The following is an 18,817-nucleotide window of genomic DNA, read 5'->3' on the forward strand; positions in this document are numbered from 1 at the left end:
CCATTTTAACCTTTCTGGCAGAGGCAGTCAGGTTTTCATTTATTATCTGTTATTTGATAGTCAGTGATGCCATGCATCCTAACAAAATATCCAGGTCCTCTGGCAGAAAAGCAGTCCCAAAACATTAAAGAGTCACCAACAGCATATTTAACCATGGGCATGAGGTACTTTTCCATATGGCTACCTCTCTGTGTACACCAAAACTTTTTTTTGCCAAAAAGCTTAATCCCATTTGAAGTTCCAGTAGTGTCTGGCAAACTGAAGATGCCCGAGTTTGTTCCTGGATGAGAGTAGACTTTTTTCTTGAAACAATTTGTGGTGATTTAGGTGACTTCATATTGTAGTTTTTGACACTTTCTGAGCCAAGACGCAAGTGACTTCTGCAATTCTCCAGCTGTGACCCTTGGAGATTTTTTTGACACTCAAAGCATCCTCTTCACAGTGCATTGAGACAATATAGACACACGTCCTCTTCCAAGTTGATTCATAACATTTCCAGTTGACTGGAACTTCTTAATTTTTGGCCTGATGGTGGAAATTAGCATTTTCAATGCTTGTGCTATGTTCTTATTAGGGCTGCAACTAATGATTATTTTCATAATTGATTGGCTGATTATTTTTTTCAATTAATTGGATGGGGGGGCCAAACTTTCAGTACCATTTTTTTCATTTATTTAAAATAAAATCCACAAACAAATATAAACTTCAGCCTAAAACTTTACACAGCTGTTTGTCTAATTATATAAGACTGGAAAGAACCCAATACACACAGACACACACCAGAATATATATTATTCATTTAGGACTGTAGTAACAGAAACCACAAGGTGCAGTGAAAGTGAGTTTTTATTATTAATTTAGGACTGTAGTTTAATTCATTGCTTTTCCATAAAAAAATCATGCATAAATACTTATGTATAATATAAACTTGTATTTACTTTTTTATGGATGCACAAAAAGTACTGATTTAAACTACAGTCTTAAATTAATAATAAAAACTCACTTTCACTGTACCTTGTGGTTTCTGTTACTCACTGCTTTTAGACATATTATTTTGGATACAAACATGAGTTTGTGCTTGTGCATCACTGTCGTGTGTGCGTGCTACACAATCTCTGATTTATAAAGTTTGATCTTCTACACAGTGTTTAATATAAAATGCTCTCCTGCCTTAGAGGACTTGGAGGTCGCACACTTTCTTCCTCAGTCACTCCGTCTGATGGTGACTGAGGTCATGTTGGGAATAAAAGCTAATGTTTATATAATCTGTAAACTGAAGAAAGTCATTGTTGGTCACTCTGGGTATCCGCTAAAGCTAGTGGCGTCAGATTACGTGTGTATGACGTAATGCGCCATCGACTAGGAAGCAGCTTGTACTTCCGGTTAGTAAAAAATTGCTAATGTTCTGTTTGAGACTATGTTACCTTTCTAAGCTTCATACACTAGACTGTAGAGTACATAATACATAGTGTAAGTGTATAGTACTTCATTTGAGACACAACTATAGTATATACTCTCCGATGCGTGTTTTCGGAACAGAAGTAACGTAATGAGTTAATGTACCCCGTGCCACGCAGACCAACTAATCGATAATGAGATTCGTTGACAATGATTTTCATAATAGATTTTATCAATTAGTTGTTGCGACTCTAATTTTTATAGCCACTTTCCATTTTGTGAAGCTCAACAACCTTTTGCCACACATCACAGCTATGTTTCTTTGTCTTACCCATTATGAATCACTAAGGGAATTTGGCCTACCTGTTACGTCATATTTATATCCCTGTGAAACAAAGTCATGGATGAACAATATCTTGTTCCTTGTCACGCAGGTATACTAAAAAAAGTAAAATATCAATGGGAATATACTTCAAATATACAGTGGTGCTTGAAAGTTTGTGAACCCTTTATTTTCTACATTTCTGCATAAACAGGACCTAAAACATCATCAGATTTTCACACAAGTCCTAAACGTAGATAAAGATAACCCAATTAAAAATGAGACACAAATATCATACTTGGTCATTTATTTGTTGAGGAAAATGATCCAATATTACATGTCTGTGAGTGGCAAAATTATGTGAACCTTAGCTTTCAGTTTCTGGTGTGACCCCCTTGTGCAGCAATAACTGCATCTAAATATTTCCGGTAACTGTTGATAAGTCCTGGTGGAATTTTATCCCATTCCTCAGTACAGAACAGCTTCAACTCTGGGATGTAGGTGGGTTTCCTTAATGAACTGCTTGCTTCAGGCCCTTCAACAACATTTTTACTGGATTAAGGTCAGTGCATTGACTTGGCCATTCCAAAACATCAACTTTATTCTTCTTTAACCATTCTTTGGTAGAATGTTTTGTGTGCTTAGTGTCACTGTCTTGCATCATGCCCCACTTTCTCTTCAGATTCAGTTCATGAACAGATGTGCTGCCATTTTCCTTTAGAATTCCTTGGTATAACTCAGAAATCGTTGTTCCATCAATTATGGCAAGCCATCTTGGCCAGATGCAGCAAAACAGGCCCAAACCATGATACTACCACCACCACATTTCACAGACGGGATAAGGTTCTTATACTGGAATGCAGTGTTTTCTTTTCTCCAAACATAACGCTTCTCATTTAAAACACAAAGTTCTATTTTGATCTCATTTTTCCATCAGCCTTCTGGCTTGTCCACATGATCTTTAGGAAACTGCAGGCTGGCAGTAATGTTCTGGCAATACTCTATTTTTGGAGAGTAGTGGCTTTCTCCTTGCAACCCTGCCATGCACACCGTTGTTGTTCAGTGTTCTCTTGATGGTGGACTCATGAACATTAACATTAGCCAATGTAAGAGCAGCCTTTAGTTGCTTAGAAGTTATCCTGGGCTCCTTTGTGGCCTTATGGACTATTACACGTCTTGCTCTTGGAATGCTATTTGTGTGTTGGCCACTGTTGGGGAGGTAATAATGGTCTTTACTTTCCTCCATTTCTACACAATTCGTCTGATTCTGGATTGAAGGAGTCCAAAGTGTTTAGAGATGGATTTGTAACCTTTTCCAGCCTGGTGAGCATCAGCAGCTCTTTTTCTGAAGTTCTCAGAAATCTCCTCTGTAGGTGACATGAAACACTTCCACAAACATGTGTTGTGAAGACTTTGCTAGATCCCTGTTCTTAATAAAACAGGGTGCTCATTCACACCCGAGTGTCAGCCCATTGATTGAAATCACCTGACTTCAATTTCACCTTCAAATTAACTGCTAATCGTAGAGGTTTACATGCTATTGCCACTCACAGATATGTAATATTGGATCATTTTCTTCATTCTTCATTTTCTTTCTATATAAATGACCAAGTACATTTTTTGTCAAATTTTTTTATTTGGTTCTCTTTGTATGCTTTTAGGAAAATCTGTTTTAGGTAATATTTATGCAGATGTATAGAAAATTCACAATATGAATTCATGGGGTGCCAATAATTTTCACACCTATTTTTAACAAAGATATATATATATATATATATATATATATATATATATATATATATATATATATATATATATATATATATATATATATATATATATAAAATATATTTTATTAACCTGTGTTGTGTTTGTAATTGTTTGATATCCATGAGAGCAGAGTTTTTTTGTGACTCTTTTAACAAAACATCAAAATGTTAAACAATAAAGTCAGTCTTCTTTGGTCATATCTACCAAGGGTTTCAATATTAGTTGAGGACACTGGATGATAGCAGGCAAAATTGGAGTCTTCTAGATAGAAGGCTTTGTATTGAGGAGATAAGTGCTTATAAAATCCCCTCTGAAACTATTGGAATGGCAAAGCCCATTAATTTTGTTTAGCTGTAGACTGAAGACATTTGGGTTTTATAACAAAAGATGAACATGAGAAAAGAGTTTAGAATTTAAGCTTTAATTTCCTGGTAATTATATGTAGATGTGTTAAACGATATAGAACATGGCACATTTTGTATTTGAAAATTTGTAGGAACACTGACATCACCAAACTGTTGCATTTTTTGTGATACTTTTCCAGTCTTGTACTGCAGCTTATTTTATTTGTTGTTTGTATTGGGGGTTTTCTGCTTTTGAAGTCTTCGAATGGTGGATTGTTATTCCTCCACCCCTGCTCTGTGGAGGTTGTTTGTGATCTCACTGACTACTGTTTTTGGGTTTTTCTTCACATATCTCACAATGTGTCTGTCATCAACTGCTGTTGTTTTTCATGGCCAACCTGTTTCCATGTCCAATTAATACACCGGTGGTTTCTTGTTTAGGACTTTCCATTGTTGTATTGGTTATGCTCAATGCTTTTGTGTGTGTGTGTGTGTGTGTGTGTGTGTGTGTGTGGTTTTTCTTTTGTTTGTTTTGTTTTGTTTGTTTTTCCCCCCTCCTCCTTTCTCAGCTTCAAAATTACTTTCTTATTTCCCATATACAGCTGTCTGGTCTTTGTTTGATTATCTGAGATCAGGAATTGAAAGCTGAATTCTGATCTGTAATCTCATATTCATGTTTTGATCTCAAACCCAAACGTCTTCAGTGTATAGCGAAAACAAAAGAATTGGCCTTGCCGTTCCAGTACTTTCGGAGGATACTGTATATGGAATTTAAGTCCAGTTGATCCTATTGTACCATCCTGAGTCCACTGTGTTGGCAGTTTCTGTGGTTTTAATGGCTTATCTATCAGTTTTGCTGGTTGCTTCAGCCTCAGTTGTGCCACACATTTTCACTTCCACTTTCATTCACGTGAACCATATGAGCAACACAAAAAAGTGTCTCTTTTGCAATAGTGTGTGTGTGAGAGGGAGCGTATTGCCTTCACGTGCCGGTCATGTGCACAAGTAGTGAACCAATCTGTGACTTATCCAGTCTTTTTCACTATGGCTTTATTGCTATAACCTGGTAATAGTATGATATTTAGTGGTATTTCACAGCTCAGTTCCAGTTAAAATTAATTTTTAAAAAACTCTTCTTAAAGGCATTATATTCAACTAGGGATGTCATGAGAACCGATACTTCGGTACCAAGTCGGTACCAACATTCTTAAAATGTAATGGTACTTGTTTTTCTGCAGTAGCCTAGGTATCTTTTGTAATGAAGGTACCGAGGTTGCAATTCTTCCGGAACTGATGGGGCAGCAAATACATACAAGTGTTTTAGTCGGTCCACAAGTGGTAAAGAAGAAGAACAATGCCTACGAGCACACGGGAAAAACTACAGAAGATGTTTTTAGAAGAAGCTTAGCTCCTCCCCGACTCGTTGAGAGGAGCGGTGGTAAGTGTCAAATATGGAAATACTTCGCATTCGAGGCGGATGACAACAAACATATAATTGATGCTCTGAAGCCGGTGTGCAAGGAAACACCTGGAATTTGGAGAAGCACCTGAACCAGCTAACGTTATGCTCCATGTAATATTTGCGATAGCCAGTTATTTGTTAATGACTCTAACGCATTGCAATGTTATAAACTACCTCCCAATGGGCCACCATGCATCGACATTCAGCCCGTATCCTGTCAGCAAAATGGAGCCTAAGGTCACTAATAATTATTGAACTGTTAATGGTTTTAGTAAATCTTTTTAGCCTGCCAGCAAATCAGTGAATTTAAACTAATGCTTGCATTCAGAGTGTAAGGTGTGGGCGTGCGTGTGTGCGTGCGTGCGGGCATGTTTAAGAGTGCACCTTAGCACTTGTAGCCTCCAATGTTTTATTAGTCATTGTCAGACAGTATTTGATGACTAAAATATCCCTCTTTCTTTCTTTTTGCCAGTATCAGCCAGAGGAGGATGTCCTCCAGGAGAGTTTTAAATTTAAAAAAATAAATAAATAATTATTTTTTCCCCCATACCACACTGTGGTATCGACTTTGGTATTGAGTATCATGTACTTTTGGTGGTATTGGTACCAACTACTAGATTTTTGGTATCATGACGTCCCTATATACTACAGATTTTGTTTATCTTACTAAAATAAAATAATTACTATTATTTCATTTATCTGTCAGTTTGTCCTCCTACTAAGTAAAATAGCATTATTGTTGTGTTTTACTGGGCTGTCTAGTTTTTATATTAAGCAGTCTGAACTGCATTCCATGAAAGAACAGATAAAAGCGACCTATTGTTATTATTAACATTCTCTTTCTATTACTTTATTAGATTATTATATTACAGTCTCTTTCTACTATTTGTATTTTATTTAATGTGTACTTTCTAATAAATTAGCGCTCTCTCTCTCTCTCTCTCTCTCTCTCTCTCTCTCTCTCTCTCTCTTTCTCTCTCTCTCTCTCTCCCTCTGCAGGATTACTTCGAGAGCTACCTTACCATTACATCCACTGTTCCTTCAGTGTTGTGCCTAGTCCTCAATTACCTCCTAGTGAACAGGTAGTCCACTCATTTAGTCGAGGATTTATCAGCCTCCAGTTACTAGAAATCCAGCAGTGACTTATATTTGAAATGACACAGTAGGTTGTATATGAAAGAAAATTGCATAGCTTCTCAGTTCTACTTGATATGTTGTTTGAGAAGATATTTTTGCTCTATGGTTCCCTGACCACAAGGAACTTTAACCCAAGCCTTGTCAGAAAGCTTAACACATTTACAACCCATTTACTTTGCTGTAACATCATCTTTCTCTTAGACAGTCACTGGCCCATTCTAACACATTCAATAAAGAAAATTTGAAACAGCCAGCTCTTTGTTGTTCACTGCAGAGGTTAATTGCATTTAGGCTGAGATCTACCAACATAAACAAACCCAAAAATCACTTTTAACTGTGTTCACTTGCAAGTCATAAAAGGAAAGAGATACAAAAATGGTATGCTCCCAGTACTTATGGAATCATTCAGTTTTTGAATGTTCAGTCTACAAAGTGTCCCAAAAGTCTCCATACATAGGGGACATTAAGACTTTTAAACAAAATGTCTTTAAAAAATTTCATACTTGATTTATATTTTATAATTTTTTTTCAGATAGCTTTTAAGAATCCCTTTCACAAAAGAAGAATGTATTGAAATCATTCACATGGCTCAATCGGGAAGCTGTTGCAAGATTGTGATGGACTTTAACAGGAAACATGGCAAGCACATCAAACACAACATTGTTTCCAAACTTCTTAACAAATTCAAAAAGATTATAAGTGTTACAGACCAACCCAGATGTAGACATCCATGAACATCCATTGATGAAGGCACAGCTGATGTGGTGTTGGCATACATAGCCCTCTATATATGGAGACTTTTGGGACACCCTACATTTATTAAAAGTGAAGTCTAAACTTCTAATGGAAACACCCCCCCTCCCAATACTGAGGCCATCAAATGAGTGAAGTTGGCTGAACAATATAGGGCTCACATATATGTGCACACAGCCGTGCATTTTTATTCACTTTGGCTGACTGTGTGTGTTTGTGTGTGTGCAAGGCTGTCCTCTGATGTTCGGATCCTTTTCTCTCTGGCTGTCATCCTGCTCGTGTTCATAGTCACTACAGTGCTGGTGAAGATGGATGTGTCTGGCTGTAGAGAGAAGTTCCTAGGTGGTACTTTGGCCAGTGTTGCGCTGGTCAGTGGAGCCTCTAACATTTTCAGTGGCAGCATGTTCGGCATCAGTGCACATTTCCCCATGAGGATTTCACAAGCACTCATATCAGGTAGAACTGCAGTTTAAACCTCAAATTCTCATCCACCTTACAGATTTTACCAGTAAAAGAATTGAAAAGAATTTTCAATCATTTGAGAGATGCTTTTATTCAGATCAATTTTTAAAAAGTGCACACGACTGAAGGCACAGTGATGCAGAGCACTTGAAGAATCTGCAAGGAAACATAACCTGAAGTATCAAACTGATCAGCAATCTTTTTCTTTTCTTTTTCTTTTAATTGCAAATGCTAGTTTGCATAGTTGCATGCAAAAGTTTGGGCACTCCTATCCAAATTATTTGTTTTATTCATTTATTTAAGTGAAAAGAATTAAACAGAACTGCTGCAAACTTTTTTCTTTTTTTTTTAACAATTTTTTTTCTGCATATGTTAATGCACAGTTACTTTATATTTGATGGACTTAAAGTAGTAAATGTGGCATGTGCAAAAGTTTGGACTCCCTTCCAATTGTAAAGTGTCAGAACTTAATTGACTTATTAAGTAATTTTCTCATTAGGAAGGTCAAGATTTGTCATTAGGAATAACAATTCCATGTATAATAAATTCTGACTCTTCAAACTTTGTGCTAACAATGAGCAACCATGGACTCCTCTAAGCATTTGATTGAAGATCTGAAAATACACCGATCAGCCATAACATTAAAACCATCTGCGTAATATTGTGTAGGTCCCCCTTGTGTAACCAAACCAGCTCTGGCCCAGCAAGGCATGGATTCCACAAGACTTCTGAAGTTGAGCTGTGGTATCTGGCACCAAGACGTTAGCAGCAGATCCTTTAAGTCCAGTAAATTGCGAGGTGGGGCCTCCATGGACTGGACTTGTTTGTCCTGCACATTCCACAGATGCTCAATTGGATTGATATCTGGTGAACTTTGAGGCCAAGTCAGCACCTTAAACTCTTTCATGTTCCTCAAAAGATTCTTGAACAATTTTTGCTGTGTGGAAGGGTGCATTATTCTACTGATAAAGGTCACTGCCATTAGGGAATACCATTGCCATGAAGAAAACATTATTCATTAGAACAGGCTATCTTCTTCACTTGCTATGTATAGATGAATACAAATATGAATATATACAGATAAGTAACAGCTCATGTGTATATATAACAACTTATATACAGAAAAGTGATCAATGGATTATTGCACAGTTAACATTAGAGGGTGAGCAACAAATACAGTGGCAAGAAAAAGTATGTGAACCTTTTGGAATTTCATGTTTTTCTGCATAAATTTGTCATAAAATGTGATCTGATCTTCATATAAGTCAAGACAAATATAATATGCCTAAAATAATGACACAAAAAAATCTGATCTTTCATTGAGAACAACCAAAAAATTTCATACTGCTTGTGGAAAAAGTATGTGAACCCTTGAGTTAATGACCTCAAAAAAGCCCAGTGAAGTCAGGTTTAGGCACACCTGGAGTCTCTTAAGAAAATGAGTTTGGAGGTGTGGACTACAGCTACTTTGACTATTAAAAAACCCTCAAACTTTTGGAGTTTGCTCTGCACAAGAAGCACACGCTTATGTGAGCCATGCCTCACCAAAAAGAGCTTTCAGAGGATCTATGATCAAGAATTATTGATTTACATAAAGCTGGCAAGAGTTACAAAGTGATTTCAAAGACTTTAGAAATTCACCAGTCTACAATTAGGCAAATATTCTACAAATGGAGACACTTTGGGACTGTTGCTACTCTACCAAGAAGTGGGCGCCCAGTCAAAATGACACAATGAAGACTCATCAATGAGGTAAAGAAACGACCCCGAATGAGAGCCAAAGATTTGAAGGAATCATTGGAACTGGCTAACATCTCTGTACATGAGTCTACAATACGTAAAACATTGAACAAGCAGGGTATCTACGGCAGGACACCACAAAGGAAGCCACTGCTTACTAAAAAGAACATTGCTGCATGCCTGAAGTTTGCAAAAGAGTACATTGACACTCCATAGGGGTATTGGCAAAATGTTTTGTGGACTGATGAAACTAAGATTGCACTATTTGGAAAAACCACACAGCACGACATCTGGCATAGAAAGGGCACAGCATGAAAACATCATCCCAACCATAAAGTATGGTGGAGGAAACATCATGATTTGGGCCAGCTTTGCTGCATCAGGGACTGGCCAGCTTGCAATCAATGAGTTGAAGATGAATTCCCAAGTATATCAGACAATTCTTCAGGATAATGTGAGAATGTTTGTATGTCAGCTGAAACCGTGTAGAAGTTGGGTGATGCAACAGGACAACGACCCAAAACACCGGAGCAAATCCACAACAGAATGGCTTCAGAAAAACAAAATCCGCCTTTTGGAGTGGCCAAGTCAGAGCCCAGACCTCAACCCAACAGAGATGCTATGGAATGACTTGAAGAAAGCCATACACATGAGACGTCCAAAGAATATGACAGAGCTAAAGCAGTTCTGCCAGGAAGAATGGGCTAAAATTCCTCTTGAACGATGTGCAGGTCTGATCCACAGCTACAGGAAATGCCTGGTTGAGGTTATTGCTACCAAGGGGAGGAAGGGGGGCGGGGTCAACCAGTTATTAATTCTAAGGGTTCACTTACTTTTTCCACTGCCATTTTGAATGTTGAATCAGTGTGTTCAATAAAGACATGAGGGATCAGAATTTATTTTGTGTTATTATTTTAAGCACATTATATTTGTCAATACCCTTGACTTAGATGAAGATCAGATCACATTTTATGATAAATTTATGCAGAAAACCATGAAATTCCAAAAGGTTTGCATACTTTTTCTTGCGTGTGTGTGTGTGTGTATGTGTATGTATATGTATGTGTGTGTGTGTATGTGTATATATATATATATATATATATATATATATATATATATATATATATATATATATATACACACATACACAGTAACTCACAAAAGTGAGTACACCCCTCACATTTTTGTAAATATTTGATTATATCTTTTCATGTGACAACACTGAAGAAATGACACTTTGCTACAATGTAAAGTAGTGAGTGTAGAGCTTGTGTAACAATGTAAATTTACTGTCCCCTCAAAATATCTCAACACACAGCCATTAATGTCTAAACCGCTGGCAACAAAAGTGAGTACACCCCTCAACAACAACAAAAGTGAGTACATCAGATTCTTCTCAAGAATCTCCCGGTAAAGGGCTCCATTCATCGTTCCTTCAATTATATGAAGTCTGCCAGTACCATGTGATGAAACGGCCCCAAACTGTGATGTGCAGTGCCATTTCTTCTCCAAACATGGTGTGTAGTATGACTGCCAAAAAGTTCAATTTTGCTCTCGTCTGACCAGACTACACTCTCCCAGTATTTCGTAGACTTGTCCAAATGCGATGTAGCAAACTTTAAATGAGCTTCACCGTGCCTTTTCTTTAATAATGGAATCTTGCAGGGCGAGCATGCATAGAGGCCATGGCGGCGGAGTGCATTGCCTGTTGTTTTCTCTGTGACGATAGCACCTGCTGCCCCAAGTGTTTCTGGAGCTCTTTCCGAGTGGTCCTTGGCTCTTGGGCTAATCTTCTGACTATTCTTCTGACTCCCTGGTCAGAAATCTTGCGAGGAGCTCCTGCAGGATTCAGAAGTTTTGAAATACGTCTGTATCCAAATCCATCAATATGTTTCACAACAATAAGGTTGCAAAGGTCTTGGGAGAGCTCTTTGCTTTTACCCATCATGAGATGTTTCTTGTGTGACACCTTGATAATGAAAAGCCTTTTTATAGACAATCAGTTTACTAACCCAACTAATATTACTTTGCACAGATAGGAGGTATAATTATTTTCTAACTACTTACAGATTTCAGCTGGTTCCTTGCCTTACCTTGCCTTGGAGAACTGCTTTTTCTTAGCGTGTTCTATACTTTTTTTTCCTGTGTCATTCCACTTTTATACAAACAACTTTATTTATGGACTTTGATGTTGTGAATTCTTTATATTTGCGGATTTCTTGAGTTAATACCGATGTCTGGAAATTTCTTGTGAAGAACCTGATTGGAAAAATATTTACTGAAAAAAAATTGACACGTTCAATACTTATTTCCCCCACTGTAGATATATTTCACCTCACAAATCAACAAAATATGTCATTTGGCCAGTAGAGTGCAGAAAATTTTGCATACACCTGTATCGCAAGTAGGTACAGTCATGTGAAAAAATAAGTACACCCCATGGAAATTGTTGGCTTTGGCTCTTTTGACATATTTAGACACCCAACATTTGATCCTCTTTGAAACTGTGCCTATTAATAAAGGTGATGCACTCTATCAAATGACATAAAATTGACATTTTGTAATAAATAAATAAAATTTCACAATTTAAATGAACAAAAAACAGATCTGACACATTGAAAAAGTAAGTACACCCCTACATTTATCACACCGTCAAATCCATAAAATTAGAATCAGGTGTTCAAGATTGGTTGCCTGTGATCAGGACCTGCTTATGGAATACAGGTGGAACATATCTTATTTAAACCGCAACAAACCTGACAGACGACTACAACCCAGTGGAACACACAGACACGTCACCTTCTCCTGAGGATTAATCACACACACCTGTTCTCAATCACACCACACTACTTAAGAGACTCATGCACACAGAGCCATTGCGAAGTATTATGCTCAGTTGATCTTTTCTCTTGTTGTATACCAACCCTTGAACTAGTCTTTGTTATCCTGTTGTTTTTTTGTTTACTCCTTTGACCTTGATTATCTGCCTTGCCTGTTTTGTACAGTTTGCCTGATCATGTGACCACTGCCTGTCTGTTTATGTATTTTGTCTTGCCCTCTGGATATTATACACTTCAGTAAAGCTCTTAACTGCAATTGCATCCGTCCTAACCCTCATTACGTGACAAGATCTAGCATCTGGTGTTCCCTTTGCTATTGAGGTGTGTGGTGTCATCATGCCAAGATCTATAGAGTTCTTTAAGGACTTCAGATATAAGGTTGTGTATGCCTATGAGTCTGGCAAGGGATTTAAAAAGATTTCCAAATTATTTGACATATATCATTCCACTGCAAGGAAAATCATCTACAAGTGGTGCAGATTTCAAACGACTGTTTGGCACAGCTTTTCAGGAGAAGTACCTCGTACCAACTGTGAAGCACGGTGGTGGAAATATTATGGTTTGGGGTTGCTTCGCTGCCTCAGGGTCTGGACAGCTTTCATTCATTGATTCGACTATGAATTCTGTATCATATCAGAGTGCTTGAAGATAATGTGAGGCCATCTGTCTGAAAGGCAAAGTTGAACTGAAAGTGGACCTTTCAACAGGATAATGATCCTTAGCACACTAGCAAATCCACCAAGGAATGGCTCAGAAAGAAGAAATGTAGGGTTATGGAATGGCCTAGTCAAAGCCCACATTTGAATCATATTGACCTGTTGCTGGGGGGATTTGAAACAGGCAGTACATGCAAAAAAAACAAACAAACAAAAAAAACAAACATCTTACAGCTGAAAGAATATTGCATTGAAGAGTGGTGAAAATTTTGAGAAAGCCTGGTGGACAAATATGTAAAACGCCTACAAGTAGTTATTTGGTAAATGGCACACCTATATAGCGTTTTTATCCAAAGCGCTTTACACTGTCCCATTCATTCACACACCAATGGTAGCAGAGCTGCCAGGCAAGGTGCTAACTTGCCATCGGGAGCAACTTGGGGTTCAGTGTCTTGCCCAACGACACTTCGGCATGTGGAGTCATGTGGGCCGGGAATCGAACCGCCAATCCTACGATTAGTGGGCAACCCGCTCTACCACCTGAGCCACAGCCGCCCAGTTATTTCTGCTAAAGGGTGTAATACTAACATCTGAGGCCAAGTGTATACTTACTTTTTCCAAAGAAGAATATCACATCTATTGATATTTCTGTTGAATAAATTATTTAAAAAATTTCCTTGTGGTTTTGTTCAAGTATGTTTATTTATAAGCACTGTTTCAAAGATGAGCAAATGTTTGCTGGTCCAAATATGTCAAAAAAAGCCAACAATTTGGGTGGGGGGGGGTGTCTGGTCTTATCCAGACTGCGTCCCTGTGTTCAATGTTCCCACTATAGACTCCGGATCACTTGCAACCCTGATCATGATAAAATGGTTACTAAAGTGGAATGAATGAATGAACTAATGACTACTAATGGCAGCAGGCCTGCAAGCTATGTGAACTGTCTCTCAGGTTGCATTATGGTAACTAGCTAATTTTAACCGTTGGAACAACTAATAAATACAACTCTTATACCAAAAATTAAGTTACAAAAGAGTCAACGTATTCATCAGTCACAGACTGTACACTCTACTCGTGTGTGTGTGTGTGTGGATGGATGGATGGATGAATCCCCTGGGTGGGTGTGTGGGCATGTTTTTATTTCTTGGTGGGGACCAAATGTCCCCACATAATAAGAATGTGATGAATCTAACTTTCTGTTGATATTTGACTGCCAAAACAGCATAGTATTCATTAGCTACAGTAATAATTATGCCAGTGGAAGGTCCACAAAAGAATTATAAGATTGTGTGTGTGTGTGTGTGTGTGTGTGTGCGCGCATGTATGAGTGCAGGTCAAGCCATGGGTGGCACTTTGAGTGCAGTGGCATCCATAGTGGATCTGGCTGCAGCAAGTGATGTGACCAGCAGTGCATTAGCTTACTTCCTTACTGCTGACATCTTCATTCTGTTCTGCATCATCATGTACCTGATGCTGCCCAAACTGGCCTACTCCAGGTGTGTAAACCTCCATTATCATGTGACTGATGGCATTACTTTGTGTTGCTCTCTTTTCAAAAGAAAACTTACAAGCTAAAAACATTTTAGAATGAAGTGATTGGCTTCCAATTCATGTAGTCTGTCAAATGTAAATAGTTCCTTCCAGAAAGCACACAGTTAAACTGATAACTGAAAGGCATTTTATCTTAACTCTTTAGTTTGCCATTAATCAGTACAAGTCAAAGTAACAGCTCTTTAATACCATGTATGCCATTTTTAGTCTTGGTCTTATGGTCTTGGTCTAATGGCATAATCCAGCAGGAAGTGAACGAAATATGCCATGTATTTTGGGCTACATGCAGCAAAGAGACAAAGGACAGTGCTGTAGCTCTGTGGACAGGCCACGTGTACTGGATATTTAGAATGACTGACAAAAAAGAGAAAGGCTGGAAGTGATTTCAAAATATTTTAAACTAGGTATTCATATAACTTTACTTTATTTAGTACCAGCTACATGCGCTCGTTTTGCGAAGGTGTGTATGCCTTTTTTCCATTGCCATATTTCTGACCAAATAGCAAAAGATTCAAGTATAATTTTTGTTCTGATTTGGGCTCAGAATAATAACGAACACCTGTGAAAACATCCTTAGTTTACCTGGCTTAGTCTTTTTCAGATTTTGATTCAGGACTGCATGCTAACTACACACTATTTGGTTAGAGCCTTATAGGTTATATGGTCTGTGACTGAAAGTGAGGCTAGTTTGGAAAGTAAGGTTAATTCATGCAACGCTTCACCAAACAAATAATGTACTGGACAAATGTCTTAGGCACATGTAAAGCAATTTCTAATGATAAAAACAAACCTTTAACTTTTAAAATAGCATTAGTATTCTGCAGTATAATGTTAGCTGGTTTTATAAAGAAAACAGACTGAAGGAAGTTCCAACAATCCTTTTTTTCTGCACACTTTGGCTCTCACTTGTTTCTCTTTGTGCAGGTCCAACAGCCTTGATGTTTTTATCTGAATAGTGGTCTAGGACTGAAGTAAAAAAAAAAATATTGGAAAAATGACAGTTTGGAAATCTAAATTTTATTACATTTTTTAAACGAACTCTAATACAGAAGACAGAAAATAAACACCTAAAACAGTGATGTACATCTGTGCTGCTATTAGCAAGATGTTTTAACCACTTTCCTGTTAGCTATATATTTAGCTGGATATTGGGGAACCACCATCTATCTTATAGTGGCTGAGAATCTTACTAAAGATCAAATATGTAATCCAGTTAATTTCCATTAATCCATTTGATTAATCCATAATCTAATCTGAGATGTACACAAAAACACATTGTCTCTCTCAATTAAAAAGGTGAATATTGCATTGTGACATATTTTCAGTGAGCCACAATTAAATATAACACAAATAAGACATGTTTCTCTCAAGCTTTTGGGGGTACTATAGATAGCAACTGGGAAAAATGTGTATGTGGTTGAATGGCAGTTTTGTATAATCATTGTACAGAATTTGTGTTGTACAGAAACACTAATTATTTTTAATCCAGTAAACATAAATATCATAAGGTACCACTACAGTTGGGTCCATAAGTATTTGGACAGTGACACAATTATATTTTTGCCTCTGTTCACCACCACACTGTATTTGAAATGAAGCGGTCAAGATGTGATTGAAGTGTAGATGTTCAGCTTTAATTCTAGGGGTTTACCAAAAAAAAAAAAATTGCATTAACCCTTTATGATTTACTAAAGCAATAAGCCCCAAGAAGCTGTGGTTTACAGTGATTTTAAAACAGCTAAGGAGTGGTGTGCCTAAAACCCCTTTAGCTCTTCTAAAAACCACAACCTCACAATGCTTATTGCTTTTGTAAAATGGTTACTACATATACCTGGCAAGGTTTCATAAAATAAACACACAGCAACAAAAAAGCAACAATTTATTGATAAAATCATTATTCGCCAAGCAATGTAGTTCTTCAGCAACATTTAACAGAGTGGTTGCCAAGCAGCAGACAGATGCAGCAACACACTGTATTTGTAAATGCTTTATACTCTGTTATACTCCTTTTTTTTTTTTCTTCCAGAAACCAGTATTATTAGCAAAACAAAAGCCAAATGCAGCTCTTCAACTTCTCACTCATTAATTTCAACAGGTCTCCTTTCTTTATCTCCCCAAAGTAAATCAAAGTTCACAACAAAATCTGGTAACACAAGAACAGAAAGGCCAGATTACACATTGCTAGAAAACACCTAAAAAGCCTGCCCAGTTCTGGAACAAGATACTGAAACAAGACAGATGAAACCAAGATTAACTTGTACCAGAATGATGGGAAGAGGAGTGTATGGAGAAGGAAAGGAAGGGCTCATGATCCACAATCTACATCATCTGCCAAACATGGTGAAGGGTGTGTTATGGCATGGACATGTATAGCTGCCAATGGAACTGGATTACTGGTGTTTATTGATGATGTGACTGCTGATAGAAGTAGCAAGATGAATTCTGAAGTGTATAGAGCTATACTTTCTGTTCAGATTCAGTCAAATGCTGCAAACCTGAGACATTGCTTCATAGTATGGAATGGATAATGACCCAAAACATACCACAAAAGCAACCCAAGAGCTTCTTGGCAAAGAAATAGAATGTTCTTAAATAGCTGAGGCAGTCACCTGAGCACAACCCAATTGAGCATATTTTTCATTTACTGAAGACAAAATTGAAGGCAGAAAGACCCGCAAACAAGCAGCAACTAAAGACAGTAGTCCATAGTCCATGGGTTTCAGACTTCAGGCACTCATTGACTGCAAAGGATTTACGTCCAAGTATTACATTCAAACAGAGAGTATGGAGTCTCCAACCTTTTTTCATTTGAGAGCTATTTAAAAAAAAAAAAAAAAAGAAAGTGGCTGAGAGCTACTCATGTCATACAATACTTACAATCTTTCACATAATGTATCATAACTCTCAAATTAACAAACTGATATACACCTCAAGGAGTCAGAGAAGAAAACAGAATCGGAGAATACAGTTCTTTATGGAAAACAGCACACTTTGTTAAAGTTGTCTACACATAACTATCTGGTTGTTTACATATATACATTAATGAAAGTCCAAACTAAATTAACTCGAATATAAACAGCAGTAGCATTTCAAATGGCGGCCTGCATTCTGAACTAAAATGTATATCACATGAATGAGAATGCATGGTAAATGAGAAAAGTGCATGATGGGCCACAAGTATGACATGAAGCATTCACACTTATTTACAGTTAATTAGCTGACTGACACTGCATTGATTCCACAAGGGAGGTATATGCTGGTGTGTATGCACTTAGGTTCACTCTTATGCAATCATTTAAATGTTCATCTGTCAGTCTTGTTCTGAATTTAGTTTTGATCACATTTCATATCAGAAAACGCTGCTTCACAAAGGTATGTAGATCCAAATTAAGCAGATGCTTTGAGGGCAGCTTGGTGAATGTTCTTGTAGCTTTCTGGGTCTACCAGACTCCAGAAATGTTGTGAATGTTGCTGAGATTTCAGCTGGATATGATTTTGGAGATTAATAACCTCCATTTCCATCTCTACAGCATTGACATTGAACAGTTCACCAGTTCACTGAACAATTCACAATGTCTATCTCCATGAAAGGGTTGGCAATAAATGCCACACATGGCTCAAGATTTTCAAAATCACTGAACCTTTCCTCAAATTCCTGCCCAAGCCTGGACAGGAGGTCACAATACTTGAGTACATCCAAAACTTTGGTTGCATTTGCATGGCTTTCTAGCATCGTTACCAATGAGGGGAAGTGTTGCAATCTTTAGTTTTTTAATTGATGAAGGTAAAATTACAGTTTTGCTTTAAATGCCTTCACAGCACTGATCCTATCACATATGGTTTTGTCTTTACCTTGTAACTGAAGATTGAGCTGATTCAGTTTCTCTGTCACATCATCCAATAATGCAAGCTCAAGCAGCCATCCAGCATCAGACAACAGGTTAGTGTCCTCCCCCCTTGCTTCCATAAAAGCCTTAATTTCACTCAGCAAGGAAATAAAGCGGTGAAGTACCTTACTCCTACTCAACCATCTGACTTCTGTGTGAAGGAGGAGATCGCCATACTCTGCAGAAATTTCATCAAGAAACTGTTTGAAACATCTGTGTTGTTTGGACTTTGCTCGGATCAAGTTGATAATCCGAACAACTGGTTTCATGACATGCTCAAAACTCATAACCTTAGTGCAGATCGCCTGCTAATGAATGATGCAGTGGTAGTTCAGAAATGTAGGAAAGTCTGGGTCGGCCTTGCAATGTGCAACAACTCCCGAGTGGCGCCCTATCACGGCTGGAGCTCTGTCTGTTGTCATAGACACCAGCTTTTCAAGTGGCATGCTTTTTTTTCATGCAGTAGTTCTTCAAAACGTTGTAGATGTCGACTCC

The 18,817-nt window shown here is 37.7% G+C and overlaps 1 protein-coding gene across 2 annotated transcripts in view; it reads left to right on the forward strand.

Annotated features, from left to right (window-relative positions):
* slc29a3 (solute carrier family 29 member 3) overlaps positions 1-18,817 on the forward strand; it is a 31,296-nt gene that overhangs the window by 9,213 nt on the left and 3,266 nt on the right. For both annotated transcript variants that reach the window (XM_017462034.3, XM_017462033.3), the window contains exons 3-5: positions 6,296-6,378; positions 7,416-7,642; positions 14,218-14,380. In XM_017462034.3, the coding sequence (XP_017317523.1) occupies positions 6,296-6,378; positions 7,416-7,642; positions 14,218-14,380 (473 nt within the window). The remainder of the gene's footprint in view (positions 1-6,295; positions 6,379-7,415; positions 7,643-14,217; positions 14,381-18,817) is intronic.

Source organism: Ictalurus punctatus, chromosome 3 (genome assembly GCF_001660625.3).
Source record: "Ictalurus punctatus breed USDA103 chromosome 3, Coco_2.0, whole genome shotgun sequence".
In the NCBI taxonomy this organism is placed as follows: Eukaryota; Metazoa; Chordata; class Actinopteri; order Siluriformes; family Ictaluridae; genus Ictalurus; species Ictalurus punctatus.